The sequence below is a fragment of the Calypte anna genome, chromosome 4A (assembly GCF_003957555.1).
Source record: "Calypte anna isolate BGI_N300 chromosome 4A, bCalAnn1_v1.p, whole genome shotgun sequence".
NCBI classification, from domain to species: Eukaryota; Metazoa; Chordata; class Aves; order Apodiformes; family Trochilidae; genus Calypte; species Calypte anna.
In genome coordinates, this window is record NC_044248.1 from 39337448 (window position 1) to 39351476 (window position 14029).

General features: G+C 41.7%; 1 protein-coding gene across 1 annotated transcript; it reads right to left on the reverse strand.

Annotated features, from left to right (window-relative positions):
- Positions 1-1236: 1236 nt before the first annotated feature.
- ADH1C (alcohol dehydrogenase 1C (class I), gamma polypeptide) lies at positions 1237-11676 on the reverse strand. Its single transcript, XM_008499600.2, has 9 exons — positions 11540-11676; positions 9524-9625; positions 8919-9057; positions 7442-7529; positions 7080-7299; positions 6198-6458; positions 5670-5805; positions 4366-4504; positions 1237-1896 (listed from the first exon to the last, which is right to left on the reverse strand). Exons 1-9 carry the CDS (start codon positions 11555-11557, stop codon positions 1872-1874), a joined length of 1128 nt encoding a protein of 375 aa, XP_008497822.2. The 5' UTR covers positions 11558-11676; the 3' UTR covers positions 1237-1871.
- Between the last annotated feature and the right edge of the window lie 2353 nt (positions 11677-14029).

Here is a 14029-nt window from a genome sequence, read left to right on the forward strand (position 1 = left end):
TCAGAATCAAGGAAGGTTTGTTGTACTTAATTCCCTATCTCTACCTTCTGCTGCCATACTGCAGATGCTGTTATGTTCTTTACCTTTCATGCAATAGGGGATGTGTGGGGAAACCCCCCCCCCACACACATGTATCTGTCACATGGAGGGCACTTCACTGCCCTGTGCTTCTTTCTGCCTTCACAAGTTAGGTTTAAAGAGGCTTTGTTTGGATTCTGTGTAAGTCATCAGTTTAACATAGCTTATTTTGCTATTTACAATATACTATATAAACTATAATTATAAATATAATTATAATGTACTATAATAACATACCTTATATTGTACCTTAGCTGGTACAAGAAACTAGCTTGGCCTCCACAGAAAACATTTTGATAAGATAATCTGAGAATTGAGATATTATTATGCTCTTGTTTCTGCTGAGTCCACGTTACTACATATGAGCTCTGTTAAGTTGTATTAAACCCCCTCTCTTTCTATTTTTAATATTAATCCACTTTACACTGTTGGTTCACCCACAACCTGCATTGAAAGAGATCAGAACTCTTCCACTGGACTGCACCGGGAAGGAATTATGATCCAAAGAAAATCATCAGTCCTGACTGGACACTTAACAAATTACTGAAGTTTGAGACTTAATTGCTGTGTAAATGTAAACTGAGTTGACCATGCTGGCACATGCTTAACAAGCTTATTCTTTTAAAGTCTAATCTCTTAGTGAATTTATCCTTAAATAATTAACCTTACAAGGACTCTGATCTTTCTGCTGACACAAACAAGTCAGACACCATTCGTGCACACTCCTCTTTCTGTCACAGGCTCTTACCATGCACGTGAGTGCCTGCAGGCTAAAATTTGGGTTTTCAGAAGAAAGGTCAATGGTGACCATGTCTGCTGAAATAGCAATAGCCCTGCTCCTGTTTCCATGTTACAGATGAAAAAAACAGTAAGATGCTTTATGTCTGATTTTTGGCAAACTGTTACCTGTCACCACGTGCTTCCCATGAACTCTGTATTCACATGTAAATGTTAAGAAAGCTCCCCTCTGTTTAATGGAAACAAATAATAATTGATGGACATCAATGTTCCTTCACATTGCTTCCCAAGAATCAGATGCATTTGTATTAATTGGCCAAAGATCTAAAACCATACCAATACAATGACTAAAACATCCCCAAGAAAGAGGTACAAACCTAAAACACCAACGAAACATCAACACAGACCACTCCAGCAGTGTTTATGGGAACACTGGTTTATTTTGGTAAAATATCCAGTGCTTGGTAAAATATCCAGTACCTAGGTCTATGATTTACTTAAATATCCTTTACTGCACTTTTAAATTCAAACAACTGGTCACCACAAATTTTAATCTCTGCAGTAATTTACTTGCCTTTCAGGGTAAAGGAATGCTAAAATCCAATCAGGATGGTTGCATAGGTCAACTAGGTTTTTTATTGCACTTAGCTGCATGCACACATTTGTTAAGCTTGCAGTGTTATGAAAGCCCAAAGGAACAGTTTCCTTAGTTTTATTAAATGTCTGAATATTAAAATCCATTTAAAAATAATCCAAACCTTTCATAATACATGTGACAGCAGCAAGTTCTACAATTTTTAACTGGCTAATAAGAGAAAATTGCATCAGAATACAATGGATTTAAAGCAAGAATCAGGAGAAAGAAGCAGTAGTAGGAAGATTATTTAATTTATAAATGCTGTGCTTGAAGTCAGGATTTGGGCTTGATCCTTTCATTCTTGGTTGGTGCTGGCAGACCTTTCAGCAGTGTTGATTTGTCTTTCATAATGGTTGCACTGGAATATAGCAAAGTTTGTACTGGTGTTGAACCATCTGCAGCTTAACAACTGGGAATCCTAAAGCAGGAGGACAGTGCGAATACTGGAATATAAAAGGACAAATTAATGAGTGTAGACAAGGCCTTGGGATAACAGCATCAACACAGTGCTGTTTTCTTTGACAACCTGAGCTATTGCTGCCAACCAGCCCAACTTGCAGCAAAATGGCAGAGGACATTTTGCAAAACTTCCAGAGAACAAAATTCAAGCAAGGCTGCAAAGCTTTCGCTCAGAAAGCCTAGGGCTCCTGGCACTGAATCATCAAATGTAGCCTGGAAAGTTCTTGGAGATGGGGGGGCAATAGATGCACTTTTCCAATTGCAGATGGAATGGTACATCTCTGAGTGGTACAGATTATTCTGAGCTGAAACACTGGAGTGTTTCACTTAATAAAAATGGTGCAACATGTGTCTGCCTTTAGCTTGACTGTCAGAATTACAGCAAAGCTGATGGCATCTCTGTCCTAACCAGTTTCTCCTATTTTCCACACTAAAATCTAAAATTAACATTTGCAGCATGTCTAAAATAAGTAGAGTCAAAAAAGTGAAATGCCTGATGGATAGTTAGAACCTGAGAACAAATTCCAGGCACTAAATTCCTCTGTTACATTCTTTTTAGATTTAGAGCCAATAGACCTAAAGTAACTTCTGGCAAATGACAAGGAAAAGAAAGCATGAATTTAATTGTCTAGATTATGTAAGTGACAGCTAGAATTTGCCAGAAGGGCAACTCCACACATACTAAGATATACAAATGTATTTCCTTATACCAAGGAGAATTTTCAGTTATTGCAATAGTGAGCCCTAAATGTCTCTGTCAAAGAGTATTTGTGATTTCAGCAACCTCTGAGAACCGTGTCTGAGCTGAACTCTCACAGTATTTAAGGAATACACAAGAGCTAAATTCTGCATTTGTTAATATGTGTGTATCTTTTTCAACTACTTTCCTTTTTGAAAAGCTCTGAAGTTCAAGGTGAACTACAGAGGGACTTGAGGACTATTTGCACTTGAACTATGTTCCCTAACTCTGAAGAGGAGCAGTGAGTTGCTCTTCCAGTAAACACAGTTGATTTCTGTCCTCTCGCTCCTCATCCTCAAACATTTCTCTACAGGCTGGCATTCCCAGGCTTCTAATGTTGTGTACCCTTTTCTGATGGGGAGTAGGCAGAGGCTTACTGATTTTTGTGACCTCAAAAGAGAAAGATTCCGCCCATTTCAAAAGAGAAAGACCACCACCACAGAGTGGTCAAGATCAAGGGCCACAGTGGGTTGCCTTCCTCATTCTCTGCTTTGAATTCATCATAGAATCATAGAATTGGCTGGGTTGGAAGGAACCTCAGAGATCATCAAGTCCAACCCTTGATCCACTACTGCTGCAGTTCCCAGCCCATGGCACTGAGTGCCACATCCAGTCTCTTTTTAAATATCTCCAGGGACGGAGAATCCACTACTTCCCTGGGCAGCCCATTCCAATGTCTGATCACCCTCTCGGTAAAGAAATTCTTTCTAATATCCAACCTAAACCTCCCCTGGCACAACTTGAGACCGTGCCCTCTTGTCTTGCTGAGAGTTGCCCGGGAAAAGAGACCGACCCCCCCCTGGCTCCAACCTCCTTTCACGGAGTTGTAGAGAGTGATGAGGTCTCCCCTGAGCCTCCTCTTCTCCAGGCTGAACACCCCCAGCTCCCTCAGCCTCTCCTCATAGGGTCTGTGCTCGAGTCCCTTCACCAGCCCAGTTGCCCTCCTTTGGACCTGCTCCAGCACCTCAATCTCCTTCCTAAACTGAGGGGACAGAACTGGACACAGGACTCGAGGTGTGGCCTCACCAGCGCTGAGTACAGAGGCAGAATCCCTTCCCTGGACCTGCTGGCCACGCTGTTCCTGACACAGCCCAGGATGCCATTGGCCTTCTTGGCTACCTGGGCACACTGCTGGCTCATGTTCAGCTTCCTGTCAATCCAAACTCCAAGGTCCCTTTCTGCCACTCTGTGCCCAGCCTGGAGCTCCCCATGGGGTTGTTGTGGCCAAAGTGCAGGACCCGGCACTTGGCCGTGTTGAACCTCATCCCGTTGGAATCAGCCCAACTCTCCAGCCTGTCCAGGTCCCTCTGCAGAGCCCTCCTGCCTTCCAGCTGATCCACACTCCCCCCCAGCTTAGTGTCATCTGCAAATTTGCTGATGATGGACTCAATCCCCTCATCTAAATCCTCAGTGAAGATATTAAACAGAACTGGGCCCAGCACTGATCTCTGAGGGGACACCACAGGTGAGCGGCCGCCATTTTGAGGCAGCCGCCATTTTGAGGCAGCCCCGTTCAGCACCACTCTCTGGGGGCCTCCAGCAGTTCCTAACCCAGCACAGAGTGCTCCTGTCTGAGCCCTGGGCTGACAGCTTTTCCAGGAGAATGCTGTGGGAGACGGTGTCAAAGGCCTTGCTGAAGTCCAGGTAGACATCTTCTGTGTATGCACAGCTATCTCCTTTAGGTTATTTCTATTTACAACAGAACAGTGTTTACCTCTGTGCTGTCCTTAGCAGATCAAACCCTTCGTTGATTTTACTGAAAGGAAGTGTGTGGGTTATTAATGGCTCCAGAACAAATTTTTTCTTCATGTAGTCATCAACGAGTTTAGGGACTGAATCTTTACTCTTCCAGCCTGAAAAAAAACCCCGCAGACAATGGATAATGAACCATTAAATGTTTGTGAAAATAGATAAAAGTCATGGCAGCTTAAATTTTTACATAAACATCCTATAGCAGAATTGCAATGCTGCTTTGTAACACAGAGTGCCAGCACGAAACACTAAACATAGGAAAAATTTGATTCTTTACAGAAGCCAAACTTTCCATCACATTAAATATTGTTTCATCTTCTCTATTGATACATCATCTGCTAAATCATACAAAAATCAGAGTGCTGCTATTCCATGTTGGTAACTGGTCAAAATTGTGTGTGATGAGGGAGGTGGATGCATCTCTTATTTTCTTACAAGCAGTACAGATAAAGCTGTCTCAAATAGTGGGAAACCTTTCCTAAGGACTCTGATTTGTCTTTGCTATTATAGTGTCTGTTGGACCAGACATGGAACATGTTGGAAAACCAGAGGAACTGGTTCTGAGTGAGAAAATCTGGTGCTGGAAATGAGTTTTTTGTGGCCTTCAGCCTTGGTTGAGTGAGCTAATGCTTGCTGAGTGTGGAATTCTGCTGGCAGAGCTCAGGAAAGAGGAAGAACTGGAAGACAGAGATGTCAGCTAGACATGGGCAGAGTTGGGGTATGACCTATGCAGAGATTAGGTGGGTCTGTCCCCTGTTGGCATTTAGGGTCCCAACTCTTGGTTTCTCCTGCTTTCTGTTTCCCTCTCTGTCTTTCTATCCCTCTCATTTTCTTTTTTGCTCTTTTTCTCCTGCTCTTAACCTTTTACTCACTTTCTCTTTTTCTCCCGTTGTGCCTTTATCTCTCTCCTTCTCTTTTTCCCTCCTCCCTCCACCTCCTTTTCTTTCTCTCTCCTTGTACCTTTCTCTCCCATTTTTTCCCTTGTATTTTCCTCTTATTTTCTTTTGCCTCTTTCACTCACTCTTCCTCTGTTTTGTCATTTTATCTCTCTTTCTTCTCTCCCACTTCTTCCCTCTCCCTCTTTATTTTTCTCTCTCCTTCTCTCGCCATTAACCAACAGTTCCTGTCATTAATTCCCTTTCTGTTTCTCTGTCAGAAAAATAGCTATCAACACTAGTTCCAACAGGACAACCTAAGCAGTGCCTTCAGATCCATCCCGCTCCATCCATGATGATTTACAAGTTTCCTAAGCCAGTTTAATCCTACCTCCAAAAACAGAGCCTTTCCAGGTGCGACCAGTGAAGAGCAGCATGGGGTCAAAAGTGAGGTTTTTTGCTGATGGGGGCACTCCCACAATCACACTGACCCCATAGTTGTAGTGGCAACAGGCCAAGGCTGCAGTCTGCATTGGGAACAGAGGGACAGATTTAAACAGTTTCCATTGTATCTGCTTTCACCATTGTACTGTCATGGGTTGGATATGTCCTAGCTCTGTTCTCTCTGCCATTTTATCTCAGCCATTAGTGGTGGAAAGGACATAGTGAGCTGTGTGAAATTTAGGCACTGGTTAGGCCAGGGGACCACTGAAGAACCTTCTCCAAACTCTTTGAGCGTGCTTCTCTGACTGCTTTTATCAATATGGCTGTTAGCTGGAATTAGCAGGTCAGAAGTTAGCTTGACATGTTGCCAGTGGCTCTCAGCTCTTCACCTTTGGTGCTTAGTGAGTTAGCAGGGAAAATAATGAGCTAACTAATGAGCTAACATCTCATCTGAGCACAACTTTGGGTTGCATACCATGGTGTCAGTGCAGCCGACGACCTCGAAGGAGTAGTCAACACCCTCCCCAGTCATTTCAATCAACACTTCATGGATGGGCTTGTTGAAATCTTTAGGGTTGACACAGTCTGTGGCTCCCAGCTCTTTGGCCTTGGCAAACTTGTTGTTATTGACATCAACAGCAATGATACGGGAGGCTCCAGCTGCCTTGCAGCCCATGACAACAGAGAGGCCAACGCCGCCGACACCAAAGATGGCACAAGTGGAGCCTGGTTCCACCTACAAGAACCACATAAACATGACATCCAGTCTTGGAAAAGTAAAAGGCATTTGCTTATTATCAGCATGTGTTCACTTAAGCTACTTCTTGTAATTTGGAGATCACCTGCTGAGAAGGGATTTGCACAGCCAGCTGTTAAGGTCCTACCTGTGTCCTTAAGATGCATGTCTGAGACAAGGTTTTCATTATACATCTCAGCTTCAGCTTTTAAAGACACATTTTTTTCATTATATTTCAGCAGTGTTAAGATCTGTGTTGTCACTCCACTAAAAGTCACATGCCTGTATTGCTAGAACTTATGAGTGTTCTAGTCTTCCATGTATTCCTAGACCTAAGTTACAATTAACCAAATCATCTCAGTTGTGATATTATTCTAGGGGTGATAAAGCTACCAGAGAAAATTTAGCTGATGGTAACCAGTATTTTTACTGGATTTTGAATGGGGAACTTCTGAGTACCTTAGATACAGAAACTGAAGTCAGCAAAGAAGTTGTACCTAGTTTCTACCCTGAACTCAAAAGAGTCTGTGCCTCCTGGCTGCCATGCTGAGACCTGTTTAGAGGCCACAAAATCCTGGAAAGACCCCATAAGATACCAGAAACACCCCCCACAGCACTTACCTTGGCAGTCTGAATAGCAGCCCCATAACCAGTTGAAAATCCACAGCCAATTAAACAAACTTTTTCCAGAGGAGCAGCTGAATCGATTCTGGCAACAGCAGATTCATGCACGACTGTGTATTCGGAGAATGTACTGGTACCAAGAAAGTGGTGAATTGCTTTTCCTTTACAGGTGAATCTAGTGGTGCCATCAGGCATGAATCCAGCACCTGAACCAAGACTGGTTAGAATTCGACCAGAAGTAATGGTGAGATTGGTTGAATACAATCAATTTAGTGTAAATAAAAATTAAATATAAAAATTTATATTATATATATATATAAATTAAATAAGGCTTTTAGATAACCCAGGAAAAAACTTACTCATTATTACTGCACAGATTGCCCTTCGTGTTTAAGCAACTGCTGCACTTCCCACATTGTGGACTGAAGAGTGGAATAACCTTGTCTCCTAGAAATAAAACAGTAATGATAGTGCATTAAAAAAAGGAAAACAAGAAACATCCAGCTAAAACACAAAGGCACAAAGAAAGTGTGTTTACAACCTGCACTATAGGAGTCTGAGTGTATGATTCACATCATTAAACCCACAAAACATTAATGATGAGATCAAGGAAACTCAATCAAACATAAGCTGTTTTCTAAAAGTAATGTGAAACACGTGCAATTAAAAATAAAAAAGCAACATTAAACCACAACTTTTAAAAGTAAACTAAAGGAATTATAAAACTTCCATAAACATTTCCTAAAGGTGATGCTAGATGAATAAAAATAAAAATGTTTAAAAAGTTTTTCTTAAAATAAATTTTAAAAAATGTTGTTAAAATCCATCAAAGCACAGTTTTGAAAAGTGATGTTCAGGACTGTGTCCTGAAATGAGCTGTTCATAATAAGTTTGATTAAATTGCCTTTATCACATTGTTAATTTTTTCATTCTCACCATTCTTGAATAAAGACACCTGGAAGTAAGGATGTGTTAAAAGTGAACTCCTTAGGTATTGTAACAAACTGCCTTGGTAAAACTGAGCCTTTCCACACAGATTCTGTTCAGTGCTTATTTTGACTTAGTAACTTAACCAATGTTAACATTTCTTCAGCTCTGCAAAAGCCTGCAGAACTCCTATCTCATTTTGCAGCGACTGGAAAAAAATAATCACCTTTCCCTGAATGCTTTCTTCTGTCTTCTCTCAGGTTCAAAGAGAGTGTAGTGAGAGGCATAGTTACTCCAGGTACTCCAGTTACTCCAGGTAAGTGGTACTCCAGGTTACTCCAGTAACAGGTACTCCTCAGAGCAATCCAGCCCTCAGGGAGCAGGGCTGACTCGGGGTGGGCATCCCTCTCATGCCCTCATCCTTTAAGTGAAGTAACTGAACAGAGACCTAAGTCCTGATCTACTGAAGTCAATGGGTTATATAGGTACTAGGAGAATTAAAAGGTGCTTTGACATGTTGCCTAGTGCTTTGCCTTATTCACCAGAGCAATCACCTGTTTAAACTGTGTTTATAGAACCTGCAGCTAAAACCTTATTTCTTATGACCAGCAGCAAAGAAGTCAGCTCTCTTAATACCATGGCAGAAGAAGTGCTATGTAAGTGGATAGCATGCTGCAGATGGTTTTGACAAAACCAAAAGCAATTGAATAGAAAATCTGAAAAGAAATCAAGGTTGGGAGCACAGAAAGATGTAAACAGCACTTAGTGTCCTTTAAGGTACCCTTGAAAAGCTTCAAAGTCGGAACATTTTCTTCTGCGGTACAAATACACACTTAATCATCTTTGACTTAAACAGGTGTTTCAGTCTAGAAGCTCAGCTCAGGGCTTGTGTTCAGTGTTGTTTCATACCTGGTTTGACTGAAGTTACTGCTTCCCCAACACTCTCCACAACACCAGCTGCTTCGTGCCCAAGAATTATTGGGAAAGGCATAAGCAGTGCACCAGTTACCACGTGGTCATCAGAGCGACAGATCCCTGTGGCAACAATCTGATTTAGGGGAAAGACAAGAAGATTTCAGCATTTAAATATGCCACGTCATCCACAGCAGTGATAGGATATTGAGTATTTGAAGAAGTTACTTGCTGTGCTCCAAAAATCACAGAAGCACACAATACATCTACAGGTAGAACATAGGTTTTGTGGTGCAGGATTGGTATTAAGCTTTAATTTACAAAGAAAGGCTCAGTGCCAATGTTTGCAAGGCAATTCTGAGCTATGTGGAGATTCTCACTCCCAGTTTGCCTAACAGTTGAAATTGCTCTAAAATGAAAACAGGTCCTGAATTACCCTGAGAAAATTCCTGAAGGGAAACATGCTGAAAATCCAGTTAAAAAAAGGAAGCTCAACCCTACTGTGCTATTTCCTAACACACACAGACACAAAAGTAAAAATAATTGTGATAAATAGCAAGGTAGAATGCAAGTGATAGTAGTTTTAAATTTATTTTTAGTACCTTTATACGAACTTCATCTGCTTTTGGTGGGGCAACTTCCACGTCCTCAATAGAAAATGGTTTCTTGGCTTCCCACATTACTGCTGCTTTGCATTTAATAACCTGCAAATACCAGAGGAAAAGGGCACTTGCATTTGCAAACAGCCACACTGACAGATTGATAGATTTCTTCATGTGACATTCCTGCTCATGTGTGAGGGAGAACAGGGAAAAACTACAGGGAAAAATAAACCCCAAACCCAAGCCACAACAAAAAGCCAGGACCAAAGAACAGTTCAAGACTGGGACAGCTCAACACCACTGCAAAGTTCTCAGATGAAAAAAGCAACTTTATAGTATCAAAGTTTTTGAATGAGAAGTAAACATAATTTATAATATTTAATTTATATTTAATTACCTAAGTAATTATTGACAATTTGTCAACTGGTAACCAAGATGCTAATTATTACAAAATACTAAACATATGAAATATAGCCCGTTTTTGGCAGCCAGACCCAAGGTGGAAATGGGCACAACACTTTGAAAAAGACTGAATTTAATATTTTATATGTCAAAGACAAGCATCATTAGTAAACAGTTCACAAGTGAGGCCAAAGATCACATTTTAAAGGGCCACATTATCTAGGAAACAGAAAAAGGGGGACACATGTAATTAGACTGCATCCCATGTAGCACAATGATAATTTCAGAGTTTGCACACGCAAAGCACATGTGATTCTGAGAACAAAGGGAACCAACAACTCTGGGTTGCTGAAAACAAACAAAATCGTCCTACAATTGGGTAAATGAGTTGTTTTGATGGCTGAATTCCTGTGATGACTCTAACATGACCTTGGAGATGTGCCAATAGCACCCTCACCCACTTCATCCTTTAAGGCGTTAACTAACAGGTTTTGGTTTTCTGCTTGTGTCTTCTAGCAGCCTTACAAATTCCTGGAGCCAGGGGAGGTGTAGGATCACACACTTTACCAAACCATAAAGATTATGCTGCTTATAATCTGCATGGCAACTCACATATTACTCCAAGATAAACTCAGTGTAGGAAACCACAGTGCTGTTCCAACACAACACATCATTTACCATGCGTACTCCAAGACTGTGTGGAGGACAAAACTCAGGTCAATTTACCTACAAGTGAACTACAATTAATGTTGCACTTGAAATATTTCAGAGTTAAAGAGAGAGCATTTCCCCCCCACCTTGTTCTGTTTGGTTTCAGAATAGTGAGGAGAGCTGGCAGCAATAGCAAACAGTCCTGGTACTTAAGGCATGTTCCAGCAAGGTACAAGCCTTCCATTTTCTCCACCCCTGGGTTCCTGTCCATCCACACCTCTTGCATGTATCTGTCTGGGTGTATATTGGCTTCTTTTAGGTCATACAAGAAGCAGAATTTACTGCCTTCAGCAGTATCCTACATACCTACAAGATTACTTGTCACTTTCTAGCAAAAATGGAAATACTTTTTTTTTACTATATTTTATATAGTTTATTTATATATTTATATATGTATTTATATATTTATATAGTTTATTTTTACTATATTTTACTCCCAGCTCAGAATCTCATTGCATGTAACACTTGGTCTCCATTAACTTAAGCTCCAGACCTGTTTTATACATATCTTCAAATTTAATTACTGTCTTAACAGTAACACAATCACAGCCTGAAATTTAACACAATATCAACCATGCCTCTTTTTTTAGAAAGCCAACTGATATGAATTGTAAAGAAGCTAAAAATAGTCTAAACTGCTGTGGGATCCCAGAACAGAAACCAACAGAGCTGATAAATAATACATTGATCTGAACACTTACTACCTCGTATCAAATTTTAAATTGTCCAATGAGAGATTAAAAAGAGCTCCATAACCCTGGGGTGAGTTTATTCTTATTCTGACACTGTTACCTTATATTGCCACCCTGGACTTAGGGTGTCCCTGCAAAGAAACTGCATTTCAAATTTATTACTCACCTGCAAAAAAAAAAAGAACCATTTCTAATATAAACTTTTGCTTACTTTGCCTGCTGTGCTCATGCTGACCAGTGTCTGTTTCAAATCTCACCACCACTGTGCAAAGGGAGCTGCAAAGCTGTCTGGCTGCTAATATCACAAGTCCAGTCCAACACTCTGTCAGTGGTGTTGTGAAGTGTTCTGCCAAGTGCTCTCTTCTGACCTCTACATGAAACCTCCCAGCTTTGGAGTCCCACCCCTTCACTAGACAAAGTGCTAGAATTAAAAAAAAAAAAAACAACCAACCTGCTGAAACCTTACTCTTCACAGCCTTCTGGATTCCTTCATCACACTTCCCCCCCACGCTTGCTGCATCCCACCTATGGTGGCCTTAAACATTATGGGAAGAAAGCAAAAGCCCTAGCTGGAAGCTGTCCCCTCTTTGTACCTCCTTGAGAGGCTGCCCTCCAAACCCATGACTCTCCCTGGCACTGTAGAAAAAAGGGAAGAAAAAAATAAAAGAAAAGAAAAAAAAAAAGAAAAGGGAAAAAAGAAAAAGGGAAAAAAAGAAAAAGGGAAAAAAAAAGAAAAAGGGAAAAAAAAAGAAAAAGGGAAAAAAAAAGAAAAAGGGAAAAAAAAAGAAAAAGGGAAGAGTGGCTCCTGAATGTACAGGGTGAGGGATTGAGGGATGCACTGAGAACATGAAGGCTTTGCTGAATTTCTTGGCTGAGACTCAGGAGAGCCCAGCTTGTACATGATGCTGCACAAGCTGCCTAAGAAACACACACTCTCTGCCCGTGGCTGCAACTTCTTCTCTGATTCTCTATTTTTGCAGTCTGGCTACTCATTAATTTTTTAGTATGGTTTCCAGTGAACATTGATCAAGGACAATGTGTTGATGGTGCTCATGGGAAAACAAAAAAAATCAGCAAGTCAGCAAGAAGTATTGCAAGAGGATGCATATCTATTACCACGTTCCACAACTGGCTCTTTTTCCAAGTGGTTGCCTGATCCATTCGTTTCATCAGCACCTTCAGTCACTGCCCACACACCCCCACATACTTGCCCTCTCCTGTAAAGATGTCCCAGTGGAAGGTATTGGGTGCAAAATAGAACTGCATGGCTTTGCTGTAGATTTCAAGCCTCATCTGTTGTGAAATTATTCCCAGTATTTTGAAATCAAGGTGGTTTTTTTCCACCAAGAGACATAACTTGGCTAATATTAATAATATAATAATTTTTCCTTCACAACAAGAAGTACAGAAAGAAGAAGGAGGGAGAAACATGGTTTTGACTAACTCTGATGATTCTGTGGCTCCTGTCTCCAGCTACCAACTTGCCCCTTTCAAGGGTTAGAGAGGCCACATCAGGGCTCACAGAGCACCCTCTGCTCCCCTGAGGTTTCCCCTGGTCAGGAGACCCCCCTGGACACCACACTAGGATGCTCCTCTGCTGTCAGTGCCTCCCAGAAATGTGTCCTGTATTGCACAAGACTCAGACACCTGAAAAAGCTTTCTCCAGCTTCTCTGTACACGTGCCAAGCCTGAGAATGGTGCTGTGCTTGTCAGCTCAGCAGGTGCAGAACTGCACATCCCTCCTGCCTCCTGCCCAGAGCCTTCTGTAGGCAAAGAGAGAGGGGATGCCAGGAAGTGGGAGTGTGCCCTCAGGTCCCTTTCTGTGTTAGGTTTCTCTTGTTTAGGTGGTGATGACCTGAGGTCCCAGGTGGACGAGGGAACCTAGGATCCTAAAATCATTTAGGTTGGAAAAGACTCTTAAGATTGATCATCAAATCCAAACCTTAAGCTCTCTCTGCCAAATCCACCACTAAACCATGTCCCTAAGCACCATGACTTCATGTCTTCTGGATACCTCTAGGGATGGTGATTCAACCACTTCCCTGGGCAGCCTGTTCCTATCTTTAACAGCCCTTTCAGTGAAGTAATTTTTCCTAATATCCAATTTAAACCTCTCCTGGAACAACTTGAGGCCATTTCCTCTTATCCTATCACTTGTTACTTAGAAGAAGAACCCCAACTAACTCCCACCTTGCTACAACCTCCTTTCAGATAGTTCCCAGTAGCAGAGAGTGATAAGGTCTCCCCTCAGTCTCCTTCCCTCCAGGCTAAATAATCCCATTTCACTCAGCCTCTCCTCACAGGACTTGTGCTCTAGACCTTTCACCAGCTTCATTGCCCTTCTTTGGACACACTCCAGCATCTCCATGTCCTTCTTGTGACGAGGGGTCCAAAACTGAACACAGCATTTGAGGAGCAGCCTCACCAGTGCCAAGCACAGAGGGGAGGCAATAATATCCTTAGTCCTGCTGACCACACTATTTCTGATACAAGCCAGAATGCTGTTTGCCTTCTTGGCTCTCTAGGCACACTGCTGGCTCATGTTCTCATGTTCAGCCAGCTGTCATCCCATATTTCCAGGTAATGTTTTTTCTGGGCAGCATTCCAGACACTCCTCCCCAAGCCTGTAGCATTGCATGGAGTTGTTGTGACTCAAATGCAGGACCTGGCACTTGGCCTTGTTGAACCTCATGGAACTGGC

What these genes read in the sequence shown, in the direction of transcription:
- ADH1C (XM_008499600.2), bottom strand. An exon ending in CAGATGAAGTTCGTATAAAG is followed by an intron (nt 9,058 to 9,523) that starts GTACTAAAAATA and finishes CCCCTAAATCAG; the next exon opens with ATTGTTGCCACAGGGATCTG. An exon ending in AGTAACTTCAGTCAAACCAG is followed by an intron (nt 7,530 to 8,918) that starts GTATGAAACAAC and finishes TTTTATTTCTAG; the next exon opens with GAGACAAGGTTATTCCACTC.